Consider the following 18904-nt stretch of genomic DNA (forward strand, 5'->3'; position numbering starts at 1 on the left):
ACAATATACATTTAATTGTATGCATGGGAATGATACACAGTACAGATAAAGTTGATATTTACTTGTATTCCTCTTTAAATTTCCCCAAACCACTGACCACGATCATCAGCTTTCCCTCATCAAATTATAACTTAAAACAACCATTGATGGCAAAAAAAAAATACCCATATCACTGCCTAGTGGCAACATATCAATACTGCAAGAGGATAAATAAATAAGAGATGCATGACAATTTCTGGGATCAATTTATTAATTCAGTCACTTTCCAGTATATATAATACTGTAAAAGAATTAGTAAAAAGGAAAGATAATAAACATGAGAGTTGTGTTATATTTGTGAAAGCCATTAATTATAAAACACTTGCAGTGTTTACTTTCGTCTAAATGACAAATACATGCCATTCATCAGAAACACTCATCCTAACCAAGGTATAATCTAAGTAATATGAAAACATGACATCTCACTTTTCCAGCCTACAGCCCACGACTAATGCATGATGAAAGCGCAGTACAAACAATTTAGTAGATTATAATATCTGCTGTGTACAAACTATTATACATTAATAACTGAAGAAAGTTTAAAAAATAAACTATACATTCTTATAAAAGACAGGTATGAGTGCATACTCATTTGATACAATGTACATTGGTCCAAGGACTATTTGTTAAGTATTATTTGTTATAATAAACAAAATACTTGAGATAAAGTATGTAAAGAACAATACCTCTACAGTTGATACATTGATTTCTATTCTTTGGGAAATATGATACCATAAAAAAACAAAAAAACGATATCATCGTCAATATAACAGTACGGTGTGACTAGCATATTGGCACATTTTGAAACCATAATATGACGTAAAATCAAAACTATCAACTGCAGTTTCTCATTAGTACCAGCTCCTTAACCAACATGATGAAACAGAAAATACTTTAATAGTGCCACTGCTTTACATTAGAAAACTGCATATAAAAATCAAATAAATATAATACAAATAACATACTATAACAGTGTTTAAGGGAGTCTCTGCTCAAATAAGCATAGGAAGTAAATATAAGATAATACCATAATCAAAATTATGTGATATGGATTAAACCATAGTGTCACAAGCAGAGCAGCAGCCAGCTAATTAATTGACCGACCAATTAATCAGTTAATTAGAAGAAACCACCATGTCCAGTTCTTTGACTCCCTCCTGGCTGGAGGTGAGGCCGCAGCTGCCTGAGAGGGGGCTGTCGGGGAAATGGCTGGCAGACCTGGGCGACAGGGCCGGGGAGGGAGGGGCCTGGGCCAGACCGGGCTTCTTAGGGGGGATGGGTGGAGGGTTGCCCCTGTCTGCCCTCGGGATGGTGGGTGATCTAACCCCCTGGGGGAGAGCTCCAGCGGCCCTTCCGATGACCGGAGACAAGGGGGCTGCCAGGTTGCGGTAGTCTGTACCAAAGGGTGAGTTGTTTGGCGCGGAGAGCTTCGGTGTGGCGTTCTGCTGGACGGTGGTGAAGCGAGACAGGACTTGGGTGACGGTGCTACGGGCCATCTGCTTGACGGGGCTGGCCTCCGGAGAGGGGCTGGATGCAGGGGAGAGGTCCTTCGGAGAGAGGGGAGGAGCAGGAGCAGGAGGAGGCTGGGCGGCCTGGGGCTGAGGCTCTGGATCCAAGGTGCCCTGGAACTTATGTCGCGCAGCGTGGAAGCGCTGGTTGATGCCGGCCTGGTAGGAGGACTGGTAGCCTCCGGGAACGGGGCTGCCTGGCGGGCGCTTGGCGAGGACAGGAGAGGAGCAGGGGGAGAGCGAGGTCTGGGTGTGATGAGGGACAGGGGCTGCAGAGTTGCCATTTTCATTTCCATTCTCCAGACACATCATCTCTGACAGGGCACCGGTTGGACCGTTGTGCCCATTGGTCTCCATTAAGCAATGGTGACCGTTGACTTTCGGCTGGGCAGGTGCGTGGTTTCCCTCCTCCTCAATGTCCTCAACCTTAATAGTCTCTGTTGTAGTCTTTCCCAGAGGAACTTTTGTGGCCCACTCCTCCTTTCTTCCTCCTTCCACTGACACCATATCCTCCCCCCTTACTTCACCCATCATATTCGCCACCTCCAGCTTCCTCCTCAGCTCTTCCACCTGATTGCAGAATGAGATAAGAGACATACTTCAGCAATCTTTAAAGGGGAAATTTGGTTGTCACATGCTAGCAAGAAACTGTCATTCACATCTCAGTTTCTTGTCTTGAGGTGAGATTAGATTAAATAACGTGAGATTAAATGTCTTTACTTTAATCAGTAAGAGGTAAGTCATGATACTGCACAGCAAAAAAATGGAATATTCCCAATATGCAAAATGGGCGAATGCCGCGACAAGACTGATGACTATATGATAGTGTTCACACCTGTTGTTGTAGCTGACAACAGTGAGCTTCCTCCTTCTTCAGGCGTGAGCGGAGCTGCTCTCGCTCAGTGTCAAACTCGGCCAGCTGCTCCTCCACCCTGGCCTCCATCCGCAGGGCCCTCCTGCTCTCCTCCTCCAGCTCCTTTCTCAGGGCCTGGGAGGCCTCCTTCTCCTGAATCAGAACCAGTCTATTAGCCAAGAGCAGCGAATCTGCACTAGCCTAATATTTATAATATATTAACAGAGGCAAGGTATACAGATGCAATAAATGAAATAAATGGCTTTAATTGAAATCACAGTGGCAATACCTTGTCCAGCTTACGGCCCAGCTCAGTCAGCCGGTGTCCCTCCTCCAGAGCCCTGGCACTGGCCCACTTACACTCTTTGGCCAAAGCGCAGGAGAGCTGTTTGTGCTGGGCCCGTTCTTCTTCTAGCTGGTCCGTTATTCGCCGTTGTTCTTTTTCCAGCCGCCGGACCTGGCTTCGCTCAAATTCCAGCTACAAAGACAGAGACTTGTCAGGAATTGACGGTAAAGATGGTTTTGTTTTAGTTACCCCTCTACTTTAAGACTTTCAAGGCTTTTCACACTAGGCCTATTGCACCTCAGCCAATCAATCATTCATATTTGATTTATTCAGCACATTTACAATCCAATCCACTATTAATGACAGGGCACCTGTTGTTGTAAGCGCTCCCTCTCCTTCTCCAGGATGTAAGTGACATCATCTCCCTCCGCTGTGTCCTCCGCATGCCTCCTCTTCTCCTCCTCCAGATCTGCAATGACCTGATACAGACACAGGGGGGAGACAGAGGGACATAAATGAAATGTTCCCTTTGGTCTGTTAAGTATTAGAGCCAATTATGGTTACTTTGAAGCAATGTGATTACTACATTGTAAACAAAGATGCTGATGGCAATTGAGTTAAACAACCACACAGTTTAGCTCATCTAAATGAGTAACCTTTTCAACCAAAAAAAAAAAAAACAGTTCAAGTGCTGACCTATATTCGTCATTCTGTTGTCTTTTTTTCCAAGCCTGAGACTATGGTGTGCTTTGTGTTTGTTGCAATTCTCAAGATCCAAACGATCCAGTGGAAGTCATTATTTGCAACAGTTACTTACTAGCATAACTCATCATCGTGCACAAAGATCTGGCACCTGAACTAAAAAACAACCTTTACAGTATCATTTCAAATTTAATGTCACAGACAATCTGCAGTAGACAAAACAGGGATTACAACTTCAATTTCCACTGGTGCCTTCCATATTCTACATGTATGCACTCACAGGAATGAAAGGCATTTTGAATAAATCTTGAAGATCTGCACTGCTAGCATTGCGCTGCACTGGTTGCCTCATCCTGTCATGTTTTTTGGATACTCTCTGCCATGGGAGCCCAGTTTCATTTCCCACTGATTTTCTTTAATCTGCATAAGAAACCACAAGCTCATAGCCACCCACCACCAACCAAGAACCACACACCCACCCTCCTGTGCCGGCTCTCAGCTGCAGCCAGCTGGGCCAACATCTTCTCTTGCATCTTCCTGCAGTGGCTCACCACCAGCTTGAGCACCACCAGAGGGTTGGAGGTGGAGGAAGAGCAGCCAGGCTCCTTGCTCTGGCCCCCCACAGCCTCGCTGTCTCTCTGCAAGGCCAGGAAAGGGTCGCTGAGGTTGTACCTGCCATAGCGCTCCTGGATGTACAGCTCTTTACGCTGGGCCTAGGCGAAGAGAAGAATGAGACGGTACATTAATGATGGTGTAATGATGGTAGTGGTTAATATTCAATTAGTTAATTTTCTAAGTTTGGGTAGCTATTTGTTTTGTGTATTAGTGGTCTGATGGTTATGCAGTAAAAATATTCATGGGTAGAAGAATAGCCCTGGCTGATTTATGCTTTTGTTCCACTCCCTTTTTACAGTAGGGCTGCAATATGGCTGCAGTAGCTGAGTCCGGTCTCGAGAGCACTTGTCTTGGTCCTGGCCATTACTGGATATAATACTTGACTTTTTCCTATCTAAAAATGTTCAAAACCATGTTTTTCTCTACCTGGTCCAACTTCATGTATATTCTCCCCATTAAAACAATTTAAGGTTAGATTACACCTATGTATAGTATTTAATGGTCCTCAAACTTGTATGCAATTAGTCAAAATCCTATGCATTAATCAGTTGGATGTTGTAGGGTTTAGTGCAGAGCTCCTGCAGATAGATCTACATCTCTACTGATCTTTAAGAAACTCCTCAAGCATTAATTGTACAGATGTAAGATGTAAACATGTACATGTACACTGTTTATTTAATAGGACTCAATATGTTCTGGTTTCGGTCTTGACTCAAACTCGACCTGACCTGGTCTTGAAATTGACTTGGACTCAACTAAAGTGGTCTTGACTAACAGCCCTGGGTTGCAATTCATTCAAGCAAGGAGTATCATCATTTGATCTATAAACTGACAACACTGAGAGTACTGAACCCTGAAGTCAGAGTGCTTTTCAGCTACTTTGATAACTGTAATCCCTGGCTGTCATGTTTTGTAGCTCCTACATGCTGCTGTCATTTCCCTCCCCACAAGGCAACAAGAATCCTCCATCAGTAGCCATCTAAACAGGAAATCAAATGCTGCAGCAGAGCTCAACACGCCAAGAGCAACATCTCCAATCAAATAAAGATAAAGGAAGGGGAGAGGGAGGGGGGAAGAGGGAGAGACAGAGAGAGAGGGGGAGAGGAAATATGGAAGTAAGTGAGGAAAGGCATAAAAACAATATACAAGAACAGAAAGAGTGCTAGCAGGAGGAAGGAGCAACAGATGGTGTGCATCTGTCTGTCTTTAGCAGGACAGCTGCTATGGACTGGGCCTTGGCCAAGGCAGACCTGTTCTCTGTTTTACTCGTGACAAAGGAGGGATAATAGCAGCAAGGCATTTCAGGTTCAGCAGATGCCTTTGGGCCTGCAGTGAGAGAGGAGGGCTGCAGGAAGAGCTGGCAATGTGTCTTAGTGAGGTTTCAACAAAAGAGGATCAAGAGATTAGAGAGGACAGTATCCTCTCTGGCAGGGTGAGGGCAGAGCTCCTGATGACTGATACCCAGACCACTTGAGAAGTTTAGTGTGCAGTTAAGAGGACGGATGGGCATGCACAGCCATATTCACCCCTTTCTCTGGGCTTACAGACTATACCCACCTATCAGTCATTTTACTGGAGGGGTCACAGTATACCTGTGTGCTCAGCAGTAACACCCACCTACACAAATCACACTACATTAGAGTGGAACTTAAAGAATAACAGAAAGGGAACTAATTTAAGTGTTTAATTTGTGTACAAATTGTATATCATCCAGTTAAATCAAGTCTTCTCTTGCAGACATCTTGACAGGACCGACAGCTAAAAGACCATAGAGAGATTCATCTAAATAAACTGGATTATCAATTGCAGGGAAATAGAAGACAAAATATTTAGAATTGGACCGAGAACCAAACGCAAACCATATTCCATCACAGATCGCAGGCTTTGTGATAGTCATCTTCTAGAGTATTTGGCTCATCTATCGCAATAAGGAGGGGGGCAAGGCTGTGAAGCTTTGCTGTTGTTATTTGATCCGGTCCATTGGGGATGGTGTGAAGGCGGATCAAACAGGATGCAGGGGTGAAACAGGAAAACACAGAGAGCCCAGGAGAATTCAAAAATGCCTCTCAAATGTGGGCGCTGTCTGGAGCCCAGTGACCACTCAGCACCTCGACTGCAGTCCTGTGTGTAATGCAGGAGATCTACAGTAGTGAGCATGGCATAGTCCTTGTTCTCACTATCTTACAGTGCAGGTTTCCAAATCTGGACTGTGCAAAGTCAGTAACACAGAGGGGGAACGGACCTTGTTGTTGGAACTGAAACACCACTATAATTTACACGAGTTTTCTAAAATGCTGAAGCTAGAAATGACATAACTTGAGCAAGCGAAATGTTATACTCTCCATCAATTTGTTACAGTTGGTGTCATTTTTTATTCTAGAAAGGTGGATATTTCATTTTGCAGAGAACTCTGTCTGTCAGAAGCGTTAGTCCAGAGCCCATTTCCTGTTCCCATCAGTGACGGACTGGCCTTACGTGTCACTTCTAGGGTAGAAGATTAAGCTTAGATCAGGGTTTCCATTCTTAACAACTATGTTCCTCAATCTCTAAAGTCTTTCATCACTGCTCTTGCATGCACTAATACCACTTAACTGAAAAAAAATTTGCTGGTTAGGGTACGAAGGAGTGGACAAATTAGTACTATAGATGCACAAGGGAATGCATTTGATAAATAAAAAAAATAAAACTTCCTAAATGTGTATTTCTGTGACTTTCTTTTAGAGAAGAACCAGTAATTTTTTGCATTTCTAGGACTGCTCACAGTTTTCCTTGGCATTTTATTAATGTATTCAGTCTCCATGTGTTTTCCATGACTGGAAAACTAGCCTTTAAATTCTCAGGTTTTTCTGCATTCACGGTAACCCTGTTATACACACACACACACACACACACACGCACACACACACACACACACACACACACACACACAAAAGTTCACTCATAAACAGACTCTGTCTGTCTGGCTCTCTGTGTCTCTTTCTCTGCCCCCCAGCCCTTCAATGCACATGCAGACGTCCGCAGCACAAAGGGAGGCTGTTTGCCTTGCCTCTCCATCATCCTCCACTGGTGCTCAGAAGGTGGAGGGAGTGAAAAGAGAGATGACAGGAAACACATTCCTGACATGACTTATGTTTAACACCCAACTCCACTGGAGCTCAGTCACTCCATCATATTGTACATGTACAGTACCATACACATACACATTCAGTGCATGGCTATCAAGCATCACTATACATGTCCTTGTCTGTTAGCTACAGTATAGAACCAACTGATTATGAATCAAGTCCTGGCTTCAGTACTTGGTTTTGCTCGGGGAGCCATGTATCGCCATGATTTCCTTGGTTCAAAACTAGCTTATCTTATGCTGTCTGCAGATGGGTCTGCTGCTGAGGGGAGGTGAATATACTCATGACCCCAGTGTCCTATACAGTATATTTCAATGCTGCTTACCCAGTGAATTGCTAGCACCAGTAAAATAAATCTGAAATTCTCCTGAGTGGTTGTCCTGTCCTAAACCTCCAATGAGCTTTGTAAACAACAACATACAGCAGTGCTGCTAAACTACTTTGGGGCCAAGTTAGGTACTGGAATATATGATGGCCATTTTGGGTGTATAGGCTATATGAAACACTTATGTGTGATATAGCAAAAGTAACAGACACCTAAAAAGAAAATGTATAACACTGAGTACAATCAATGGATACATCTCAAAGCTGGAAGGAAGTCCATTTGTTTATTGTTTTGTTTTTTCCCTCTATTTAAATGCTGCCCCACTGCCAAGGGACAGACAAACAAAGTCAAATTGTTTGAAGTACCTTCATTTGGAAGATTTGGTCGACCATGCCATGTGAAGTCGACAGTTAATTAAAGGCTCATTTCCATATTTTGAGTCCCGTTTGAACTTAAAGTAAAGACTCGCACTCCTTCCAAAGCAAAGGGACTAACTGGATCACTGCAGGGCTTTGTGTGCCAAACATGAGCGTTGCCAGAGACTAACTTCCTTTTGAAAGCCACAGCATGAGAAGTGAGCAGCTGCAGAAGTGAGTCACAAGGGGAAAAATGCAGCGCATGGTTAGAATGCCATTGATAGTTCTGTATAATTGAATATATAAAGACCATAGAAGAACCACATCATTAACCTTACATCCTGTACTTGGTCTTAAACCTAGGCAACTCATTGATGAGGATGTTGGATCTTTGAAAAACCTTGAGACTGGAGGCTGCAGATGAAAACTTGCCATTTTTCACACATTTAACCAGATGAAAAAAAATGGAAATGGAAAAGACAGAGAAAAGGAAAGAAAAGACACAAAAAAAGAAAAGAGGTGAATAGTTCATCAGTTGATGAACAGTTTATTAAAAAAATACTACATTCTATTGCTTTTACTGCCAAGGTGACTTGTGGTTTAGCTGAGCATTTCTCACATGACACATCAGTTAGACTGCCTCGAGCAACATGACTGGGCCTATTTTTCTAATTACTGGAGGTTCACATGCAATCTCATGTTGGAAAAGAATAAAGAGTTGTGGGAAACGTTTTACTGATAACACTCTGCTTTCATGTGAGGGCAAGACCCAAGATTCCACATGGCCAATTCCTCCACAGCACAACAGCTGAATGGTGTGAAGTGCTGAGCTCACCTTGCTAACTCACTTGGAAAAAAAGATTGAATCCTGCAGAACAATGAAAAAAAGAGGAGAAAAACAAACACTGGCAAACTGAGGGTGATGTCAGTTCACCTCTACAGTCAGGTGGGAACACTTTTCATATATTTCCAGCTCTTACTAATCATGATCTCTGCTAGACTGCATTGGCCATTTCATGTTCATTTCACCTAGGTCTCCAGGAGAGATCAAAGAGTTTTTCTTACAGGTCAGTGATTGTACCCTTAATTAAAAGCACCGAAACAGTTAACACTGCCGCATTGATCCAACCCCTGTGCTGAATGGGTTAACAGTGTGTGCTGGTAGAGCCATGAAAGAAGCGTAGCCATATTCCCCTCAAGCTCCAGTTAAGGCCAATGTTTATTTGTTCACTCCTAGTCTCCCTCACATTGAGTCATCAGGCGCCCAGCGTGCTGTAACTCTTCTTGCCTTAGATGGCCAGATCCCAGGAGAGATGTAGGAATGTGGTCTAGACACAACACATGAACATTCAGCAGTAGGGCCTTTTTCAACTAGATGGCTGCCTCTCTAGTTTGTTCTTTCAATGGTGCGTTTTACACCAGGAAACTGAATCGCATTCCAAGAACTTTTACTGCTGTAAAACTCAAAATTAATTGTGAATATAAAAATGTGTGTTATAGTGTTAATGTTTCAGGATGGTATAGATAATCTAACAAGACATATTTTGCAACAAAAAATGCTGCATCATTAAATCGCTTAAAGCACAGACATATTCACGGCCTATCTTTAATGGTTTCACAATAGTGTCATGATCAAACCGTTACTAAACTATGTTTAGTCATTCGGCTCCTCTGTTTAAATGACATAACATCCTGACAACCATGCAAACAGTTACAGAAAGCAGGGCAATGACGTGAGCCTTCAGGACAGCAAGATTAATATGTGTGGGGAAAATAGCCTGACAATCCTTTAACTGAAATGCACGACTAATCCTGCCAATGTGACACATCCTAAGGTAGAAACTAGCTGCTGTGTGGCTAGTTGACATGCTGACTGTCTAGTCCAGTGATTCTCAACCTTTTTCATATCAAGGACCCCTAATGTAGTCCACATTAGGGCCACGGACCCCCATTTTACCAAAATATTTTTATTGTTAGATATGATTTTGTCTAGAATTCCATGACTGTCTCTATTGCAGGTAGAACGAGATATCAGTGAAACTATGATCAAAATAGTCTACATTTCTTCTACATCCTCTAATTGTGTTAACTTCTTGTAAATGAAATAATGATGAAGTTTAACAACTCATCAATTTGCTGGGTGACCACCTGGAACCTCTTCAAGGACCCCTGGTGGTCCCCAGACCCCACGTTGAGAACCACTGGTCTCGTACATTATGGCTATTTCAAATGGAGCTTATGTTCAAGTTGACTGGGGTGCTACTCAATTAAGGTAATGAAATGTGTGACTGTGATGGTGATCATCCCACTAGCTAGACGCAAACCTTCTAGAAGGGAATTGGATAGATCCTAACTAGTATTTGCTTAAGAGAGACATAGACACATGGCATTTCTTGCACCTATCCGTTCACATATAAAGCATGGGGTCAGTGTTTTCCAGGAAATGGCTGCCATCATCAGGGTTACATGGGTTAAATCTCAACTACCTTAGCTCATTTCCTTCTCTCCCTGTTTTCCATATTAACATTCTTGTGTCAAATCTCTTTGGTGCCAGATCCTTGACTTAAGCACACTGGAGGTATTTATGACCAAGTAATGGTCTGCACCCTGTAAGCATTAGCATAGATGTACATTAAGTCCTTTGGCACCTTATGGTCTTTCTCTACAGGCATCTATGGCACATACCCTTGTTAACATTATAATTATGTGTCAGCAGCTCTATTGATAGGTACCTTGAGGGCGTCAATGACCAGGTCCCGGGCCTCCAGCTCTCCCTCCAGGATGCTGAAAAGCATCAGCAACTCTGGCTTGCTCAAACTCTCCATGTTCAGCTTGGACTGCTGGGGCAAGAGATGAAAGAGAAGACTTGGTTGGTCGATTGATTGATTAACTGGTTTCACATCATGCTTCAATATGATTTTATTTCTGAAGTGTTAATGCAAATGCACCTGCCTCATGGGTTTATAAGATACAACTTCTTCATGAAAATAACAACTACTTGAATTGTACTTTATCTTGCCAGACTATTATACAACCCCCAAAGAGGACACATTTACAAGATGATCATTGCTTCTTTTGTTTTTCTCCGCAAAGTGTTTTTCAACTGATATTTCATTTCATCTGGGAAGCAAGGCCCATATTATTCAATTGCCCCCAAAATAGACATTCAGACAATTCAGATATTTGATATATCTGAAATATGGGCTATGTGTGGATATGTGTTTATTATCTCAGAAGGGAGTCATTTTGTATAATAGAGTCAGTGTACAAAATGTGTGGTAAAGAAATTTCCCTTGTAAAGACAGTACAGAATATATAAAAAAAACAAAAACAAAAAAAAACAGATTTTGAGCAAGTTATTAACTTGAACACAAATGAAATTAAAGGGTCTGGGCCTACAGTATATCTCAGGCAAAATGTAAGGATATTGTCTCAAGCAAAATACAACCTCTGTTAAAACATTAAGTGATTTACCAGGCATCATAAGGCGCTGCTGCGGCTTGCATGAGCATTAATAAGTGCAACAGTACACTTGAGAAGCGAGTACTGCATTTTCCATTAAAATGGTTCATTTGATTTTCTGAGTAGGTTTGGGATATTTCAGCTCAATGAGGCGGCACAAGCCTGGCAACAAGACAAGCTGACATGTGTTCAGCAGGCACAGATAGATCAGATATCAAATAAAAGACAGTTCAGGTTCCAGCATCCAAGCTGTTCCATCATCATTCATCTAAGATATGAAGATAAAGATAATGTGTGTTTGACTTTGGTACTAAATTCCATGCTGTATATTATTTCAAAGCATTTTCCGTTATGTTTCACCATGTTGCATGCTGATGGGCCCCTTGATAGATTTTGATAGATTTTGTCTTTTGAAGGACATGTTTGAAATGTGATGTGGTCTCTTTGTAGTGTCCCTGCACCCTAATCTCACAGCTGTGTTGGTTCTGCTGACAAGCCCTGCGGTGTCCACACCTCAAAACATGCAACCGCATTCTGGCCAAGCGAACATATGCAGGCCCCTCTTTGAAATAAGATCACAGCTGTTGATGTTATTGCACTAGGCATCCTTTCCAAAGAAGAATCATCATACACTGTAGGTGGGATCTGCAGGTTTAGGTGAACTCTTGTGCTGGATGGCCGCTAGTTTCCTAGTTCTAGCTCTAATTACAAAAAGTATACTTTCTGTAAGATGGCCTAAACATCTGAAAAATGCATCCTCAGCTTCTGCCCCCTCATTTGGGTTTGTTGGTCTGTGATCCCCACCTGAACTACCATTCATCCAACAGGCCTGTGCTCCGCTCTGAGCTCTCTGTGGTCACAACTTTCCACATCATGAAGTCATCAGGAGGGGGGTGGGCTGCTCTCTCGGAGCACTGGTTGCATAATGAGACACAGGAGCCACGGGCCTTTCCTATCTGAGCTACTAGCTACTGTACCAAAACGTTTCCCAGGCATCTTCGAGAACATCAGCAACTGAGAACCCTGAATATGAATGGCTCTATGTTGCCGATTGAAAAAAAAGATGTGTGAAAATGAGCGTAAAGCTTCTGACTAAGTACAGTGTGACACCTACTAAGCATGCAGAAGTGAGACACAAAATTAGCTATGATGCATATGAGCTGCTTCCTTCCTCTGAATCTCTCCTCTTAGCCTGCTGAACTGCACCTTCAGCCTAATCCCTACAGTAGCCTCCTCTCAGAAAGAGGGAACACAATGTTTCAGCTGTGCCTTTACCAGCGCTCATGGTCTGTGGCTTAACCACATGGGTAAAATGCAAATTAAACTCCAGCGTACACACCTCCCTTGGTTTTTGGTTTACAGGCTTGCTGCTAATTTCACAGGCAACTGTAATCACTGTGCGTGTGTGCCGTGTTATGAGAAGCATGTCTGGCCCAGCAGGAGCCTACATTTGTCATCGCACTTGTTAAGACCGTCATCATTCGAATATTATTTCACATAATCCCTGAGTTAGATTTTGTAAGCTTGAGGGAACACAAACACAGAGCGGCAGCATGGGAAATACAAATATTCCCACACGTTCTCTCAGCTCCACTTCCGATGACGAAAGCCCTGTGTCCATAATCCCCTTATCCGTGTTGGTTTTAAGCCTGGTCAGCCATGTGCCTTGGTCTGCAACATTGTAAACTCATTAAAAACACTGCAGCCTTTACTGCAAACACATGCACCCTGTTCCAGTCCGAAGGCCCTCAGGTTGCAAGTGGCTGCTTGTGAAAAATAAACCTCTTCATCCTCATCATTATCCCGTACAGTCCATCGCATCTGCTCCGAACCCACCTCTGTTACATCTGTGGATAGTTTCTGAGTAAAATTCTCATCTTCAAACACGGCTTAAGTGATACAAACACTGATATCCGGTGTATTTTAGATTGCGATCCTCTGTCTTGTTTTCACTGCAGCATATAAACAATCTAAGTATGTGTATTATTCATTCAATTAAGGCATTTTAAAAACCACAACAGTGGTCTAGCAATTTGATCTGACTCCAAAAACTATCGGACACATTTTCAATATATGAAAAATGTTCTAAAACCGCCCTCAGTCCATCTTCAAATTACTTTTATTGTTAGGGGCGAAAAGTCAAAACACATGCCATCATGCAGCCACAGCATGAAGTCATGTCACAGACTGTGAGACCTCTCTGGCCTCCAGGCTGACATACACTGAGGGTCAACTGAGGGATCAAGTACAGCTCCAACAGTCTGATGGACTTCCTTCTACTGTTAATCAGGATGGCTGACCAGATGCATGTCTGGATACTAAATTGGATTTAGTAGCCAACCTAATTTTCTGCATTTACTTACTTACTTAATCATTCACTTATTTAGTTCAATGTAATCTTAACAAAAATCTACAGACAAACAGGTTAAATAACATCCAGTAGCAATCTGATGGCTTGGAGAATTAACACTGCTTTGTAATAAACAGAGCTATTAAACAATTAAACCGGCTGACATGCAAATGACGTTAATAACCGTAGTTAGACTCCATCATAAAGAAGTTACAGTGATCTGTAATAGCGTCTAACAACAGAAGATGGCATGTCACTCCTGACTTTCTTCAGTTTCTTCTTCGCTGAAAAGATGTTAGACAGAGCCAAAGTAATAACCTTAAATATTTTTGCACAAATGAAAACCGATCTTCTTCTTCTGATTTAAGCTTGCAAAGATATCCGTATGCGGTCCAAATACATTCTTCATCGGCCTGCAGCCTTGACTGCTTCACATCTTTTTTTTTCTGCTTCTTCTTTTAGACCAAAACGTGTCTGAAGAACGATGAAACTATGCGGATTGTCTTCTCCTGGTTTACACTGCAAACACAAAAACATTCTCTAGAAGTCTGCTTACCTTCATATGGCCCTCTGAAGTCTTTGAAAACTCCAGCATGAACTTTTCTCCTGTCAGAAGATTTGTTTCACTTGATTTGCGTCAGATCCCGACGCAGCGGAACACTGAGCTGCAATACGTTCTATCTGACAGGTGAGCCAGCCAATAGGAGAGGGCGACCTTGGAGCATTGACCAATGAGAAGCCAGTCTCTGGGAAAAGGGGGCAGGAACAGTAACGTCCCTCCTCTTGGATTTTGGTAGGATTTCTTTGTTTAGTGTTTTTTTTAAAGCGCCTGCATCTTCCTAAAGAATTTCTTATTGGTATGTAAGGACTTCCAGCAAGCTTAGTCTAATTCCCATACAGGCTGCTGTACAAGCCTAACGAAAAAATAATTATTTTAATATTCCCATTGGGATTTACAGTATAGTGGTCCTCAATAGTGAGTTTATAGTGACTTTATCGTGCTTTATCTCTTATGATAATACCCCTATAATATTCCCTTAGGATATAATATATAGTTTAATGTTTTGCTGTGGTATTTGTATAATATCCATCTAAAATTGATTACAGGATTACTCTGTTCTTTTTCCACAGCGAAATTTACATTTTATCTTTACCATATTGGCAATTAAAGAGGCGTGATAAGGTGTAAATTTCACCTGTATCACCCCTGTTTTATATATAGGCCTAATCTCTTGAGGCCTATATTAGGCTAACTATTCCTTTTCCAGCAAAAGTATCCCTTGCATTACAGCATGTGTGAGATTACAGTATTAGTGACTGCCATCTGGTGGCGTAATCACTGTAAGAACCTCCAGAGGAGCCTGGCTGCTGCAAGAGGGCTGCATGGCTGTTGGAGGAGCAATGCCAATGGGTTTCTCAGCTCACCCAGGAAAGCAAACAGTGTGCAGAGTGTAGATGAGCTAATACCACAGCCAGAATCAAACACTGTGATTTCAAAAAGAGAGATTTCCCACACCTTCCATATCTTAATAGCAGCACTCTGAAACAACACAAACCTCTCTGTGGGGGGCTGAAACTATAGGGGGGCACAGCTGTGTGTTGTTGTTGTCAGCTGTTAGGCAAAGAGCTACAGACGCAATGTGACAAAAGTCTCATGATGTATTCACTGTGATGCACTCACTTGAAAATGCAAGGCTATCCCAGCTGTTAACTGAATCCCCTGATGTAATACATAATAGCTGCCAGTAGAGAGCAATGCTCACACAATTCAAGTCAAAGTTACAGTAATTTTACCTACATTTGGGAACACTATGCAAAATCCAGAATTTTCACCATAACGTGGCATAAGCATAATGGACGCCCCAGCACATTTGACCCTTGCCTTCTTTATTACTGCTTTATGTAATGTTGGCAATTTGGAATTTATGATCATTCAATTATCAAATCACTCTGGATATGAGCATCAGCTAAATGCCAAAACTGTAATGTAAAATATAGCACTGTAATCTTGCCTTCATAGTATGGTGTGCTATAATAGACAGCCATTGTGCTTGAAGCCAACAAAACCATGCTGCCAAGATGTACACACATCACCATCGACCTTGTGTCACTGATAAATTGGCACGACTCCCACAACAGAACTCCAATCCAATCTATGATTATGCAGCATCTTTGTGCTATTTGATAATTGTGTCTATTTCCCTCCCTCTGTTATCCGGAGGGTATAGAGAGAGCAGAGCCGGAGAATTATAGCTCCTGATAGGCTGCTGGTGCAGGGAGCCTCTTCAGCCCTAATAGAGAGTCTCTATTTCAGGCTCTTCAATTAAGCCGCTCTGTTCTGCCTGCCTGCTGACTGGCTGCTGTGGAGAATCTGTGTCCCCAGAACCTTTGTGTGTCCTCGCCTCTCTCTTCCAAACAATTTGTAAAGTTTTCCATCCACATTGGTTTGGTCCTGCAAGAACAGACACAGGGGTCAGTGGAGAAGTTAAGGAAATGATACAAAGTATGAAAGATTTATCAGAAGTAACCAGTCAAATATTGGTTTTGTTTGAAAAATATCACTTTGTTCCTCAACTTTTTTTGTATTTTTCGCCTACTACATATACCAGTTCCTTTGTTTATGTTTAGTGCAAAAAAGTTAATGCTGATGCCCTGTAGTCCTACAAATCTTGTACAAAAGGAAGACCTGCAAGTCAAAATTTTGTAGTATCAGCACAGATTTTTTTTCTTCCTTTTGTTCTTTTTCACTCTAAACTTCCCCCACTCTCTTTCTGATCTTCACTGACATAATTGCTGACTGGGGTGTTTTTGTCAAGTCCATAGCTCATCTTTTCAAGGTGTCCTGGCCTTCAGTGAGCTCCTCAATCCAACTCTAAACAGAATATTGACATTTAGCTCAACACTGTAGGGGTAGCAAGAATAGAGTACTGTCAAACTTTCAAGATAACTGCCCCAATGATCAAGAATATGTCCCCTGAAAGTTGTAGTATGGACTAGATTAGGACTAGGACTAGAGTGCTATGGTGCTGTGACAGTGACAGCAAGATCACCGCTAACAATGCCAAGCCCCATCAAAATATAATGTCAAAAGTCTCCTTAAAATTTGACAAAGCCATATTAACCCTGACGTTTCTGGGGCCCCAACCGACCTTGAGCGAATATACCACCAAGCTGCAATCACGCTCTCTTCTGCCTTATTCTGCCCTACTTATATGAAAGCCTGCGTTCTGCTACTCAAAATTAATATTTCATCTCCATTTCACACCTGGTGCTCCATAGTAGATGCCAGACCTAATGCGGCGATGACACACCATGGTGGCGCAGACGCGATCAGAGGAGGGATGGAGAAGGATCGGTAAATATAGCATCGAAGTCTTGGCGGGAGCCGACGCCAATCTAGGACCTAATCTGAGGCAGTTATCAGCATCTGTTGCCTGGCATCCAGTTCTGTGGGGGTTTTAGTTATTCATCTATTGCTCCATATCTGTCACTTTTTGTATCTGATTCCCCATACAGAGGATGCATGCAAGAGCGTGGGAGGATGTAACCTCTCAATACCCCCCGGTGAGTCAGGCTGTCACCAATATACAAAAGTCTGCTCTTCTCAATACACATGATTGTGTGCACAGCTAGAGAAAGAGGTTAAGGTTAGGGAATTGATTTGTTTTGGCAATGGTCATGAGAAATGTAAATTGCCCAAGTGTCTGACCTTGAAGCAGCTCTGATTAATCATTTGCATATCTCCAGAGTGCTAGTGTGTCCTCAAGAAGTAGATGGTGTCACTGCTACCAAGGTACTTGTTTTCTAATCATGTGGAGGCAGTCAGATGTGAAATTTAATAGCCAAAGAGTGCTTTGCCATTCATGTATTCACCCTATATTTAGACAGGTTAGTTGCTTTGATGTATTGCATCAGTCTCTTTTATAAAAGATAACAGGTGCAAGATTGGCCAGCAGAGTAAAAGGTCTGCAAAACTAAACAAATATCCTCTGTTATCTCAATTATTGTGATGTGAGTGAGATTCCAGTGCATGTTGTCTTCAGTGACTAAAAGCTGAGCATGAAAGATTAACTGAGAGAAATGTAACCAGCAATGTAATTTATAGATGAGACAACAACAATTTTCAAAGCTAAGACAAACTATATCCCACTTGGGCATGACCTGCGTTTCTACTGACAAAAATGGAGCCAACTACAAATCATGGGCTTCCAAGAGAACAGAGACTAATGGAGGCTTTGCGTGTTTTGATGTGATTTAATGGCACCCTGGGTGACATTTGAACTAGCATAGGCTCTCTGCAACACTTTGACAAAGGTCTTTTCCTGCCGGCCCGATCAATTTAGATGTCCTCTGTGGGTCTGTTGTTATCGAGGCTTGTGAGTTATAAATACAAGAGTATGTTGAAGCAGATTGGGGCAGGGAGAGTTTTACGACCCTGTCTGAGCGGGTTTCACCTCAGCTCATTTTCTAAAGGTGAACTGTTTTTGTAAACTAAACACCACAGATGCAGGGAGAAATACCTCAGCTGAGTTGGACGGATATGAGGCACTGTAGGTCTACAGAGTTTGATTTGATAAGTCATCACAAACAAGAAATGATTGCTATCTTAAAATCAAATACTCCTCAACCAGAGTAGATTTGGAAGCTTGAAATGTGATTTATTTAGTGCTGGACTCCTTTATGCTATATACAGAGAGATGAAAAGGATCATTGCTTTCCTCCAGAAAAAAGCTGAGCCAAACCAAGAGTTTGTTGGATTCAGTACTTAACTTCAATACTTGACCCAACTCCCTGACTCTAAGAAACAGTATAGTGCTGCAAAATAATCCAAATTGCCTTTTTAGGTCAAAATTGAGTGACATGAAATTAAAAATTAAGCAACTCCTCTCTGCAGTTGGCAATGTACAGTAATCAATACCATAAAGATAGAAAACTCTTAACATATTGTCAATCATTTAAGGCTTTAATAAACATAAAAGAGCAATGTGGCAGCCTGAAGATACCCTGCCTCTGTCTTGCTTCCAATGATCCTCAAAGCAGCGTCTAAAAAGCACTATTTGGGTAAACAATGGCACAATAAAGCACACACACATCCCAGTTGGAAGAGACAGCTTGCTCACCCAGGCAACCATCCAGGCTAAAAGCACCAGACAGCAAAATTATGAATGGTAATTTAATCACATAATGGCTCCTACACTCTCCAAAAGTCTAATTTCTTTTGTCTGCTCCACTGTAACAAGTATGCAGCGTGAATTCTAATGATGGATATTGGGGACAATTGTT

The 18904-nt window shown here is 42.1% G+C and overlaps 1 protein-coding gene across 1 annotated transcript; it reads right to left on the reverse strand.

Annotated features, from left to right (window-relative positions):
* Nucleotides 1-238: 238 nt before the first annotated feature.
* cttnbp2nla (CTTNBP2 N-terminal like a) lies at nt 239-14239 on the reverse strand. Its single transcript, XM_071903940.2, has 7 exons — nt 14178-14239; nt 10542-10649; nt 3868-4101; nt 3058-3165; nt 2690-2878; nt 2383-2553; nt 239-2117 (listed from the first exon to the last, which is right to left on the reverse strand). The coding sequence occupies exons 1-7, from the start codon at nt 14214-14216 to the stop codon at nt 1155-1157; spliced, it is 1812 nt and encodes a 603-aa protein (XP_071760041.1). The 5' UTR covers nt 14217-14239; the 3' UTR covers nt 239-1154.
* Between the last annotated feature and the right edge of the window lie 4665 nt (nt 14240-18904).

Source organism: Centroberyx gerrardi, chromosome 5 (genome assembly GCF_048128805.1).
Source record: "Centroberyx gerrardi isolate f3 chromosome 5, fCenGer3.hap1.cur.20231027, whole genome shotgun sequence".
In the NCBI taxonomy this organism is placed as follows: domain Eukaryota; kingdom Metazoa; phylum Chordata; class Actinopteri; order Beryciformes; family Berycidae; genus Centroberyx; species Centroberyx gerrardi.

Bases quoted from the DNA above. Each gene is read 5' to 3' on its own strand.
- cttnbp2nla (XM_071903940.2), bottom strand. From the start codon at position 14,216: ATGCTGGAGTTTTCAAAGACTTCAGAGGGCCATATGAAG. The intron at 4,102-10,541 runs GTACCTATCAAT...CTCTTCGCCTAG, and splicing joins TGGTCATTGACGCCCTCAAG to GCCCAGCGTAAAGAGCTGTA. The intron at 3,166-3,867 runs GTGGGTGTGTGG...TGTCTGTATCAG, and splicing joins CTGAGAGCCGGCACAGGAGG to GTCATTGCAGATCTGGAGGA.